The sequence below is a fragment of the Bombus bifarius genome, unplaced genomic scaffold, assembly GCF_011952205.1.
Source record: "Bombus bifarius isolate JDL3187 unplaced genomic scaffold, Bbif_JDL3187 scf7180000008206, whole genome shotgun sequence".
NCBI lineage: Eukaryota > Metazoa > Arthropoda > Insecta > Hymenoptera > Apidae > Bombus > Bombus bifarius.
In genome coordinates, this window is record NW_022884510.1 from 1,155,662 (window position 1) to 1,169,388 (window position 13,727).

A 13,727-nucleotide genomic window follows, 5' to 3' on the forward strand; every position below is an offset into this window, starting at 1 on the left:
TTCACGCGACGTGAGAATAGAACTCGAATTTGTGCTCGAGAGGTGACGCTACAAATCATCTAACGCGTTATTGTACAAATAGATGTTAAGACGAGCGCATTTGAAATATATTCTTTAATTCCAGTGCGAACTGGATTCTTGTCACCTTTTTTCTCATTCCTCTGCCATTCTTCCTCACTTTTGCTTGAAATTTCAATTCACGTAGAAATTAGAATAGGGCTAGAAGCTAAGATAAGAAGAAGGAAGAAGAAGAGAAGAAGAAGAAGGGGAAACGGAAAAGAAAGAAGAAGAAGAAGAAGAAGAACGAAAAGGAACGAGAAGAAACGAGACGGAGGATGGAAGAATGAAACGAAAATATTATAAAAGAGTTTTCGAACTATCTTCCATCGTGCTTTAGCAGCCTGATACTTACACGATGCAATGAGATCGAGTTCGACGAGAACATTTTCATCGAGCATTCAGTCGGTTGCTTACACACGCACTCTTTCTCTCTCTCTCTTTCTCTCTCTCTCTCTCTCCCTCCCTCGCTTTCACTGCTCCTCCTTTTCCACTTTTTCCATTATATTTCATTTTCCTCGTCAGTCTGTATACGATTAAGTGGCGTTCGTTTAAAATGCGCTGAAGCAAACCGGAGGATTCATTTCACCAAAGACATTTAGTTCGTAGAGCGAGGCAAATGTGATGAATACCAAGTACCAAACCATCAATATCGCTCCGTACCGTCGATCCAGCTTCCAGCCGTTCAAATGGGTCGCCAGGACTAAGAACACCACCGTTGACAGCAGAGACACCGTCGAGTACGTCAGACCTGGCAGTGCGACAATAAAACAACGGGAATTTGAATTTCGTTTGGCAACTTCTAGACTGCGAACGTTTATGCATTTATGGAAAATTGAAATGCACGAAAGTTCCCAGACACGCGCATTCGCGGTCTAGCAAGCGTATGCGACAAAGACTCGTATAAGGGAAATCGCACGATTTTACCTCGACTAGTGACGTTCACGTGCGAGCCGGGTTGTATCATCGCAGTTTGTATAAACCATGGAAGCCCGAGGCAAACAAGTATATCAAAGACGTTACTGCCGACAGCGTTGCTCACGGCCATGTCACCAAGGCCTTCTTTTATCACGGCTAACGACGAGAGCGCGTCGGGCACACTGACACCGGCAGCGACGAACGTCAAACCCATCACCGTGTCTGGTATGCCAAGAGTGCTACCTACGAAACATTGAATTTGCCGTTGAAGAATAGTGGACGTCGGAAAAAGATTACTTAAACTATGTTTGTATCGTTGTGCTTTTCAAGATCGCCGCCATCGCTGCTGTCTCTTACCTATAATCGTAATCATCCACACCATGAAGTAACTGTAGAAACTGATCCAAACCATCGACACGCAGAAGGTAAAGGGATACCAATTCCTAAATTTGTCCTGTCGGCAATCCGGCATTGTGGCGCGGCACATGAAATGAATCGGATAGACGAGACCCCAGGTGAACAGAGACCATTTGCTACCATCGGTGGGCTTCTCTAACGGCGATACCTCGTTCGGATCTGGTTCTTTCGCTTTGTAATAGCTCGGTTGTTTCGGTGGTGCCGATTCATTCGTTTCAGGAACGTTTCCTCCTGCCACTGCTCCTGCGGTTACACCTGCGTAGCCAAGCGATCTTCTGTGTAATATTTTCTACTTTACGGAATTTCATTTTTGCGCAATAATTTTCATACACTCCCGTCCATGAGTATTCGGACACTTACGTAGTTAGGCATTTCCCATAAATATCTTCGGTTTCTTTTATGGATTTATCGCATTGTCCTACGATCTTCGTGTTATTTTTGGAGAATATTTTATACAGAGATAGGTTGGCGAAGACGTACACGCAGTATTTTCTTATCCGCTACAAGATGCGATAGGAAAGATACACGTTTCGTACACAGAAGGCGGAGATGACATTGACAAAATTAAAGAAGGAACGAGCGAACAAAAATCTTCCTTTTCCATGATATTCCATTTTTGGAAATCGTTTAAGTCGAGACATTAAAAGCGAAGCAGACGTTTAGGTTGGAACAACTTATACAGTAGCGATATGGAGGTATCAAGATGATAAAATAAAAGATTACGGGTGATTTTGTCTTCCGTCTTTGGATAGATATCGATCACCGATGATCGATAAACATGACAGCACGATAAACGACGCAGGCGTTCGAACGATTCGAGTCTACGTTCTAGTTCGTTGCAGCATCGAGATCGTAGGTCAACATAATGAATTCATAAAAGTCGCCGGATGTGTACCGAAGGTGCACACAATCTATTCTTTTTATAAAAACTAGAATAGATTAAAAATTCGTATTTCGTACGTGTTTGATAATCGGCGTTTACCTTCCTGCTCTTTATATTGATCCGTAGGCGAACTCGGCCCTGTGTAAGACAAGCGGTCCTCTTGTAACGATCTATAACTAACAAGAGCGCTCTCCTCCGCGGGTTCGTCGTCTTTTGGTAGAAAAGGTATATTGTAAGATTTCGCCCAACGTTCCAGTCTAGCGTTGTAAGATAAAGCGACGCAGTACACGCCGTACATGAACAACATGAACAGAGATTCCATCCTGCGAAAGACACGTTTCTTTTTTGTACATGATAAAAATCGACGATACGACATCCATGCGACGATGGTACAGTCACGAAAGTCTTCGTTCACCGTGGAAGAAGGTAATTTTTATTAAAATAAAATGCTACGCGAAAGTTGGCTACAATGATAGCGTATTTCATATGAACGCGATTCTTTCGTTGAACGTATATGCTTTGTGTAAATGAAATGGCCTCTTCGTAAGATATACAAAGACTTTTAGGGATGACTGTGTCGTAACAGGAATAAGCTCGATAACAAGCTGTCTCTTACCAAGATATCGATTCGTTGTAAATTGTACCCAGCATCACCAGAATCGATACAGCGTAGAAAAAACAATCCCGGCAGAGGGGCCACCAATTCAACTTTGACACTGTCGACGTACACAGTCCACACACCGATATCACGAACATTATATTGAACACCGCACTTCCGATTACACCGCTTACCTGCAATCCCAACAGCAACTCTCTGTAATCTGCATAATATTCCTCACTAAATTCCTTTCGAGTCCCCTCTAACCAAACTTAATTACGCGCGCGCGTATTTGCTCGATGTGGATTTTTGGCCAAAACGCTAAGTTCTCGTATACTTACTCCGATGTCATCCTTGGCAAAGAACACACCGATCACCACGGTTGCCAATTCCGGAGCTGAAGAACCGGCAGCCATAAAAGTCGCTCCAGCAACGTCCGGAGACAATCGCAGTTCTACGCAAAGAAAACCAAGACTTTTGTCAATATTCTCGCAAATTTAGCGGTAGAAGAACTTCCTATAATTTGTATAACTTTTATCAAAATCACGCTTCTTCGATGCATCGTAAGTCTCGCGGTTCTATTACTATTTACTATTACAATTTTGATCCTCCATAAAAATAGAATTTCTCCTTATATCTTCGATATCGTAAAATTAGTTATCCAAAGATTCTGCTGTATTAGATATAGATGAAAATATACACGAGAAATCTTTCTGTATGAGCAGCATCCTGCTGAAAACGTGCAAACGCATAGGTCTGACACCTGAGTGAAATTCTACTTTAAAACTTTCGTTACCTTCGCAAATTCGATCCAAACTGGAGACGAAGTAATCGTCGCAAACAATGGCAAGGCCCAGGAAGGTGTAAATTGCAACTAAAATATGAATGATCAATCCACCGTGTTTTCTAGCCGAGGGACCCATTAATGGTCGTGGAAATTGTTCGATCGCAGGTGGCGAGCAATCTTTCCTTCGCGGTCTCCACGTTGCATGTTCGTACTTCATAGTGGTCGTTGTTGGAACCTAGAGTCTCGAATAACCAATATCTCTTATATGCGTTATAGTGGAATTCGAACGATTTACAGTCGCGTTCCTCGCGTTTAAAAGAACACCGCGATAGAAAAGAGAATTCGATAATAAAAATCCTGACTCACCGTTGTGGTTCCAGGGACATTCGCTGTCGTCACTTCCTTTTTCGGAGCAGTTTTCTCTGCTGGAGAAGCTTTCTCCGTCGAAGCGGCGTTCCGTTCCTTCGAATGTTCACCGAGCTTCGATTTTTCTTCTTCCGGTGTCTTCTTTCCATGTTTCTGCTGGCCCTCGTTCTTTTCTTCCGTTCTGTTCTTTTCGTTCTTCGGTTCGGTCCTTTCGTTCTTTTCTTTCTCCGAAACAGCCTCTTCCTTTGCTTTTGGTTTTGGTTCGACGCTGGCCTCTGTCTCGGGCGTGAACGATTCCGAGGTAGAATCTAACGTCCAGTTTTCTTCGCGGTCCGTGGAACTGGGATAAGGAGACGTTACCTCTTCAGGTATTTTTGCACAAGTGACGTACTGGACTAATATATACACGAGGAAAAGGCCGAATCGCAGAGACCACCTTCTGCGTCGCGAAATACTTTCCAAGTGAATTCGCCTCATTGTCTTCGACTGAAACATATTTAACGTACAATTATCATCGGTACATGCATACAGCTTCTTTTATATTTAAACGCGCGGTGAATAGACCGCAAATGTTTCTGCAAATTCTCGTTTTTACGTAACTCAATTGGAAAACTGGAATGTCAGCAGACATTTGTTTCATCCGGTAATACAACAGATCCTGTGCGAAATACGCCATCAATTTTGTTTTTTACCGCTATATGAATCACGTTGTTCAACTTTGACGTGATGTACGTAATAGTTCACGTTTTCTTCGTCTCACAAACGTCTCGTCCCTTAACGGGTCGAACGACCCGTATCAAACGAAACATGCGAAGGATTAGACTCTTTTTATCTCGATATAGTCGTATCGATCGTGGGAAATATATTGATTCGCAACGCGTACACGCATGTAATACATGTTGCCAGACGTGTCGGTAACAGCCTTACGAATGAACAAAGTAAACAGAATAAGTTTTAACATCGTACGAGGATAATCCCGGTTTTCGTTCAAATATTTATGCTCGTTACGAAATGAAAATTAAACGAAGAGAAAGCGATTGCCCACAGTTACACTATAATTCTTTGCTGCAAGTGAGAAAGCAGCGATACGATAGAATACAGAAATTAATTAAAAGTTCTGTTCACAACTCGACAAGCAACTCTAACTGTAACGATTAAAATTTATCGTATTGTTCTCTTCTGTTTTTTCTATTCTTGTTTTACCTTGTTATTATCGCAAAAAGTTCTTCGTTCTTTGTATAATGCGACTGAGTCATTTATAGCCACGTGTATCGCATTATACGCAAATATGGAAAGCCGTAGTCAAACAAAAACTCGACGATCTAAACTTTTGCTTTGAAACGTTTTTTCCTTTTCAACGTGTTTCGACTTCCTCTTTCGTCGTTCTATTTGATATCTATTTTTACAGCTAACGATCGAAAATCAATACCAACGAACGACAAATACAATTTTTCGAATTAGGCAATTACATCCACTCTCTCTCTCTCTCTCTTTGTTTCATTTCGAAGAGCCAGGCGACGAACGCGTACGAAAGGATTTACGTTAATAATTTATCAACCCATCGAGGAAATAAATACTTAAACGATACTGATAATTCCATATGAATGCCTACATGCGTGTAGTATGTGTGTTGCGAAGGAAATACGATTAGAGAAACCACAAAATTACGCGTTAAGTTATGAAGAGACACCAACGGCTCGATTTACGGCAAAGATCAAATACGCGTCTTTTAATGACGAACGAACCAAACGATAGGATTTCTGAAAAAAATAATTCTGAGCAAACGCGCATACGTATTTCGTAATGGGAACGATTCAACGATACAGTGGATTTCTATTCGGCAAAACTATTTCCGGTGGCGGAAGTTCCGAGACTTTATTTACCGCAATTAACACGTAGTAATATAAAAGCACGAGGAAAACCGAGGTGTCAGTGAAAGTGACCCAATTCGGTGTTTCCAACGATCGTTAAACGGTGGGTTTACGAATCGACGTATGTATGGTAGCTCGTAGTTCGGCTTACCCCTTTCTCAGAAACGTTGCACATTATGCACCAGCGAATTCGACGTGACCAACTTCTTTTACGTGCCTCACGAAACACGTACGCAGCACCGATTATTGGCACGCGAAAGGCGAATCAACGGTGCAAGCGACCAAAGGCACTCTTACGCTTTCCTCCACACTCAGCCGACGTCTGCCGAACGCTTCTACCACGATAGAAACTCGTTATCGAGTGTCGGGCGCTCGCTGCCGTCGACGCGACGCGACGTCGCCCTTGTCGTCACTGTTATTCGGCAACAACAACGTTCGATATTTCTAGGAAATAAAGGCAAAGCTTTATTGCTGCGTCGTACTCGAATTATTGATTTGCATAAAAACTGTCGGTTACGATGCGTTCTCGGCGTGTTTGCGCTGTACGTAGGCGTCGTCTTCTTGGCTACGTAGGTGTCGTGCTTACTGAACCACCCTCCGGTTAATACGATCTCCTTTCATCGACGTCACGGCCATCCTCGTGCCGTGAAAAAAGTATCTTCGCAAGATCCCTTTCACGGTGCTTTCACATCCCTTGTTATCCCTATCTCTCTCTCTCTCTCTCTCTCTCTTTTTCCCTCTCTCCCTCTCTCCGTCTTTTCTATTCACCTCCTATACCCGATTTTTATTTTTCTGCCAGTTTTCTCGTTTATTCCACGTTTGTTTTTATTTCTTCCGAGTCTTGCAGTTTGACCGCACACTTTCAACGTGCACGTATGTCTGTATGCGTGTAACAGGTCACCTTTAAACGCAGATACCAGCTTTTAACGATCTCTGCTAGCACATAGCCATGCAACGTTTATCGTTTACCGGTCGATTCTGGTCGCCTGTTTCGCTGCGTTTATGCGCTGCTCGCCAATGAAGCCTCCTTTCGCATTTCTTCTCCTCGCATATCACCATCAACGCCGCCACTATCATCCCCCCTTTGCGACTGCCTCTATCCTCTTCCCCTTTTGCTACCTATATCTATGTGTTTCACCTGCATGCGCGCACGCGCTCACGAGTACGCGAGAACCACCCTCCTACTTATCCTACTAAAGCGCGCACACATCCGTCGTATCTCTTTTTCTGTTAATCCCAACCCTCCGATATCAAGTTACGCACGCGCAATCGCATTGTCACAATTCAGCTTACTGTGAACCGCAAGAATGAAAACTGAATGAAGTAATGGCCATTGATCGGTGAATTACGGATTCTTATGCATCCTTGGAATTGGACATATAGATAATTATATATAGATGCAAAATGTCCAAAGTAGAGTTCTACTTTTGTAGTTGTTAATAACATACGAATTTGGATAAATACCCATAGTCGATCAAAGATGAAGAGGGAAAGAGAAAGAACGCTCGATATGTAATTTTATATTTTAATAATCGCAATTGGAGAAATGTAAACCTAAATAGACATTTTTCTATCCAATAGATGTTATAACGAGCGCTTTACTTTAGTTATTTATGTATTCTTGTATATTAACTTTAATTTTCCATAAATGCAGGAATAGATCATCCGTAATGCGGCGATAAAGTCTAGGAAATATGAGGATAGTACACGAGTATCGAAAATAGAATAGAAAAAGGGGTATATACGAAGATAAAAATATCGAAATGAGAGGGTGAGAAGCGATAGGAGTGGCAACGTGGACAGTTCATCCGTTGCTTCCTTTCTATTCGCGGTCGTTCGTTGCACCTGCAACGCTTTAAGGTCGTTCATTCGTTCGCTTTCGATTGTGAAAGATAAAAATAGTTTCTTGCCTATAGTTGCCTATAGCTTGTTGAACTTGTATGTGATAGGATCGTTAGATTACATATGATCTAAATCATACGACGTCGTTAGGAATAAATGCTAAAGACACCAATAGGATCTGCCTCGCAATCTGTCTGCTGGTCTTTCGATTTTTCATAAACTTTTTTTATTCTCTTGCGAACAAAAGTTCTCAGTAATATTTATTAGACCATTCTACTATCGATCGAAACATTAACTGCAGTAGATGCCAAGGAAACTCTGAATCAACAATGCAACAAACGACATGCAACTGTAAATAAAATTGGTGTATGAAAAAATCTGACGAGTACATCCGACGAATACATCCGACGAATGATTATTTTACCTCGTGACGAACTTACAAACGTATACTTACCATTTATAATGAATAAATCTTGTGCCGTAATCTGTAATCGGTCAAGCATCGTACGTTTTCAGACGAATCTTATCAAGACGTTGATCGGTAGCGAAAGAAGCTAACTTCGTATCGTGATAAAATCGAACAACGAGATTTTACGATTTTACATTTTTTATATATATAATCTTCAATATTTTAATATATCTTTCTAGATATCATAACGTTTATGTATTTATTACAACAAGCACACAACATCCGAGCAGAATTTACATAAGGTACGTATAAATATTCCGCGACACGCTTCCAAAATCAATTTTTATGCGGCGGTTGATGTATTAACTAGGATTTTGATGGAACTTGACAGAATAACCACCGCTATTAGGATCCTTTTGCAGTTCGAAATTATTCGTAGAAAGACCAAAAGGTTTTAGTACCATATTTCCCAAATCCTTCAGTTTCCCTAGCATTTCTTCTTTCAGTTTTTCGTTTCTTTCGTTGATCAATGGAGGTAATCTCTGGTAAAACATTTAAAGCATTAATACCTAAGTACAATGGAAATAAAGAAGATATAATTTGGTGATTACCCGAGTGGCATGATTTGCCTCTACGTGACCGGAATCAAGCGTTAGAATTTTTTTGAAGTCTTCCAGAGCCTCGTCTAGTTTCTCCGCTTCTTCGTATAGTTTGGCTCTTCTAGCGTATGCTTTCACGTAGTTTGGATTTAATTCTATGGCCTTTGTACAGTCGGATATCGCCGATTCTCTATCCTACTTAAAAAACGTTGTAAGTAGATTTTACCGAAAAGATCATTAGATCTTTCAAACATTTACGACGATATTCTTTAAATAACATCGTTACCAGACATATTATCTTTGCAGCAGCCCTGTTGGCGTACAGAATGGATCTCTCTTTGCTATAAGCTAACGGACAAGTTTGCAATCCTAGCGTGTACATAGATATTGCCTCATGATATTCTTCGCTCTTAAAAAGATCATTTCCTTCATTTTTATATTTCTTTGCTTTTGCTTTAAGGATCTGAAAAAGAAAGATACATCGGTAGATATAATATACGATGATTACTTATATAATTCTGTAAAGGCCATAAACTTTATAAGCAACTACAAACTTCTTTTTCATCTTCAGAGAGGGTTAGTTCTCTATCTTTCAACGACTCTTCGTCTATATAGTCTTGCGGAAAATTAGTGTCGCCTTTGGCCCCTGTTTCACATTCGTCAGCATTGTCATTGATTATTCCCACACGTTCGTAACAAGCTCCCGAGGAATTGCCATTTTTTTCAGTCGAATCTTTGATATCGTCGTTCGACGCGGGATTGTTATTTGCTCTGATACAAGAACTTTCTAGATCTTTCGTGAGTTCCTCTATGATCTGTTCGTTCATTTTCGAATTTTCCGATTTATCGCCCATCGCGTAATTGTTTCTTACCTTGCAATGATTTAAAACCTAATCTAAACGTTTATACCTAGGAATCGTAAAGGTTAACTAAAGCATCGCAAGCAGACGACTTAACTTGTCATTGTTAACTTCGACGCGTTTGCAGATGGCACTAACGTTTCTTCGTAGTTCGCAAGTCAATCGTTAGAGTGCATCCTACGACGCGCTTCGTAAATAGTATTTCAAAGGCGCTTGTGGCGGAAAATTTATACGCAAGTATCATTATTATATTAATTTCGTACATTTATTCATCATAGCTATCGCTTGGATCTATAATAAAATTTAAGTTTGTTACGATACTCTAAACGTTGTTCTATGGAGTATTTCTAATTATCAATATTATAATTGTCACGTCGTAATTTTATAGGTTAATGGTAAAAACTTATGTACATATATCGTATAAACGTCATACATTTTACATACATCGGTTTATCGCGAAATATTTCATGCTTCGTTACAAAATAGGCGTTATTCGCACGGAACAATAATTATTACGTTTCATAGCAGTGCGATTTACGTTTCGTGCACGTTTCAATATAATCTAGTATAAGTTTTATACAAACGAGGATAAATTATTGTTTATACGTGTATAGAATTACTAATGAAGGGAAACTATATCTCACTAGGTATGATCTGAATGAACCTACGAATATTATAACTACGTGCTCTGGCCTGATTAAACTTACCAGTTCGTATCAAACGCAAGTAAACCATTTACCTATGCTCTGTGTTGTATGCAAGAAAAGGTGCATTGATATAAAAATTTAACGAACAATATTATTATTTTATTTTATTAATATTACGGTCAAATCATTGAACATTATCTCTGTTCAACTTTGATTTTTAACTTTTCTCCTCATTCACCTTCTCGTCTCTCATTTTCTTTATTCCATAGCTTACCTGTTATTACGTGAAAGAATATTACATTACATTGGGCGAAGAAGACTCCACTGTTAAAGTTCGCCGTCGATAAATTCGAGGAAATACGGAAGTCAAATACGTAAGTATAGTTAGCACGGTAGTGGCTTATGGTTCAATGAAAATCGATTTCATCAACCGCTCAACTTCCGTTTCGATAATAAACAGGATCTTGGGTGATAAGCTATGTTTCTAGTAGAAACGGGATAAATAAGGATTCTCGTCTACTGCAACCTGCGGCTTTTCTTCGTCATCAAGGTTGATCCGCCAGTGCACAATTTCTTCGACGAGAAGAGAAACGTCCTACATCGAGCAACTTTTCGTCCGTATAAATTTTACGTTGATTTGTCATCATTGGCGTGTGTCACAGCGTTGCATATGCAGCAATAAAAATATCCTTTTGAAAAAATTAACGTCACCAGCTTAAAAACTGGCGCAACTCGATCAGCGCTACTTTCATAAATCAAGTTGTTGATTCAATTGTAAACACGTGTAATTCTATTTATTCAAGATCTATTTATTCAAGAGTGTTTTGTAAGCTTTACTTTAATTTAGTTTTAAAATGTATAAACTGGTCGTATCCACGGTCGTAGAAAACTATCTCGTATGAAGAATCGCTTCGTGTTGTTTCATTCAGCTACAGTAAATGTTTCGTATAACGAGCGTGGCGTTTCTTTTCGTCGACACGCCACTTTAATTAGAAAGATATTGCGCACGCATAACTTGTATATATGTGTATTGTCTTTCGTGCAAGGTTTCATGCGAAAAAAGAGAATAAATTCTCGACAAAGCAAAATGCGACATAACAGCGCAAATAAAAAATTCGAAACTATGCTATGAAAGAATTCATGAAACCACGAGCATTGGTCACAAGGGTGTATTTTTCTTCTTAGACGATGGTAACGGCGCGCGACCGTGCGCCATCGTGCTAGATCGACCGTGTAACTAATACCAGTTTCTTTTCTTATAAACTGCCGTACTAGCAAACGTTTTCAAGCAACTCCGTTAAACTACTAGAATTTTTACAATTTTTTTATCTTCGTTTTTTAATCGATTTTTTTCCAAAGATACGCGAGAAACGTTAGTAAAATGAATTACATACGCGCATTTTCATCTTTATCATTTTCTTGTAGTTCACAGATGGAAATCAACTCATCGTGGATAGTAATAGTAGCGTTACGTATTATCTTTCCATACAATCAATATGCAAAACTATCTGGATTTCTATTTTACGCTCAATAAATCCAATTTCGAAAAAAGGCCAAACACGAATTAAAAATACGGTCAGTCGAATATATATATGTAATAATATACATATATATATATATATAATGTGATAATACAATGTAAATTTTCGTTTTGATTTATAGGCAAATTATTAGTTGGAAATAGGGTAGATAAGAGCAATTGATTAAAACTGTTTCAAACGTTTAAAGAGTATTAATGCGATATCTCTGTTCTGTGATTTGATCGACAACAAAAGCATCTGCTTGGACGCTTTTGCCTATCTATCTGCGAAACGAACATATTGTTCGTTTCACTTGAAAACATTATCTTTTCTCGATAACATAGATTTTGAAATATATTTTCTATATAGGGTGTCTGTTCAATTTCAGTACACTGAAATATCTTTTAAGGAATTGACGTTACGAAGAATATGTTGGTCAGTACGAAGAGAGACGTTATGCAATGCAAATATCTTTTCTATACCTGCTATAGTCGGGATGAATTTCAAAGGCAATTTAATTTTTTCTTTAGATGGATCTATGTATCTTCTTACGCACCATTCGATACATTTTCTAATTCCCAACGATAAAGAATTATGATATCTCGGTCGAGAAACGATTAGTTTCAGAGGTATTTTAGCTTTAATCTTGTAAAACTCATCGTACGAATGTAAAGGGAATATAAACGTCTTTCAAGAGTAAACGTTTTACAAGAGTAAAGTTAAAATGTCTTTCAAATTACTAAATACTTCTCGACCCAAGTACCTTGATACGTTTTTGCAGAGAGTTACAAAATGCATCGAATGTATGCAAGAAGATGTATAGGTCCGTTCAAAAAAATTAAATCGATTTTGAAATCTTCCACACTGTACGAATTACAAAAGAAATACTTACACCGCATAACGTCTCCCTCGGTAACAAGCGATTTTTGATGAAACACTTTTTTCGTAGTACCATTACCTTAAAAGATATTTCAGCGCATTCAGATAAAACAGACACCCGTACGTTTAGAGGCACATCACTTTTCATCTAAACGAAAACTGTTTCGAGAACAAATACTTGTTTTAATCATATCGTGGGTGGAATATTTTGAAATTTGTACCTTCCCATGAATATAAATGAATCGAAGGAAATTATGCCACGCACCTGTAACTTTCGAAACATTTGTTACAACTTGATATTAGCTACGTTAATCGTATGCAAATAGCCGCAAAATGATGCGTTACCGTCTTGTTCTTCTGGAGCATCAACGATTTCATCGAACGATCTTGCCGATCGACGTTGCAAAATTATTCGAACACAATTCCTTGTTGTTCGTTTATTCGGTCGAACAAATGCACGAAATAAAAACCGAGAATTGTAATTTAGGAACGATAAGACGATAAAGGAAAACACTTACAAAACGTCGTTTCTTCGTCGAAAGAAGTTATTGTTGACGTCGAAGTTAACGAGAGCTGCGGTGCACGAGAGCGGACGGTCGTAACGAAACTCCGTTGCTCGATATCCGATACGCGATCGCCAACCAGAAGAATATTCCTCGTTATTCAGGTGCGAATTTATACAAATTCATATATTTGCGAACATAATTAAAGAAACGGGACTTTGATATAATAAATTACTGGAGCAATGGAAAATTAATATACACTGTCTACTCGTTATCGTTACCAAGACTAGCCAACTGATATATTTTTGCTCGTAGATGGGTGAATATGCGAGAGGCTGCGGAAGGAAGAAGAAAAGCAAATGGAAGAAGAAAAAGTGGAAATGTTCGCCGTTGATAAGGGAGAAGATTGAAGGTGAAAATCGGTAGTTAGCCAAACATTATGTATTCGAGATAGCTACAAGTTTCTGCGAGAGATATTTGCGATGAAAGGGGTACGGGGTTAGATTTCTATCCCCAATGGTGGTGCAAGCTTCGTTTTCTCATTGGTCCCCGCAGATTCGTGACGTCACTA

The 13,727-nt window shown here is 39.3% G+C and overlaps 2 protein-coding genes and 1 long non-coding RNA gene across 4 annotated transcripts; 1 reads left to right on the top strand and 2 right to left on the bottom strand.

The window, feature by feature from the left end:
- Positions 1–582: 582 nt before the first annotated feature.
- Positions 583–10,695, bottom strand: LOC117210510 (probable sodium/potassium/calcium exchanger CG1090). Of its 2 annotated transcripts, XM_033453616.1 has the most exons (11): positions 10,686–10,695; positions 6,415–6,555; positions 6,049–6,341; positions 4,027–4,512; positions 3,670–3,895; positions 3,215–3,327; positions 2,892–3,067; positions 2,375–2,598; positions 1,333–1,647; positions 985–1,218; positions 609–808 (listed from the first exon to the last, which is right to left on the bottom strand). In XM_033453616.1, the coding sequence occupies exons 3-11, from the start codon at positions 6,070–6,072 to the stop codon at positions 609–611; spliced, it is 1,998 nt and encodes a 665-aa protein (XP_033309507.1). In that variant the 5' UTR covers positions 6,073–6,341; positions 6,415–6,555; positions 10,686–10,695. The 2 variants fall into 2 exon arrangements, with proteins under 2 accessions (XP_033309508.1, XP_033309507.1); XM_033453617.1 differs by having other exon boundaries at positions 583–808; positions 6,049–6,555.
- On the bottom strand, positions 8,377–9,746 carry LOC117210513 (tetratricopeptide repeat protein 1). The gene is made up of 4 exons (XM_033453623.1): positions 9,302–9,746; positions 9,034–9,210; positions 8,760–8,942; positions 8,377–8,690 (listed from the first exon to the last, which is right to left on the bottom strand). Exons 1-4 carry the CDS (start codon positions 9,599–9,601, stop codon positions 8,511–8,513), a joined length of 840 nt encoding a protein of 279 aa, XP_033309514.1. The 5' UTR covers positions 9,602–9,746; the 3' UTR covers positions 8,377–8,510.
- Positions 9,864–13,629, top strand: LOC117210517. The gene is made up of 4 exons (XR_004488116.1): positions 9,864–10,374; positions 10,524–10,628; positions 10,746–13,320; positions 13,472–13,629. It is a non-coding gene; the product is annotated as an uncharacterized LOC117210517 (long non-coding RNA).
- The last annotated feature ends 98 nt before the right edge of the window (positions 13,630–13,727 follow it).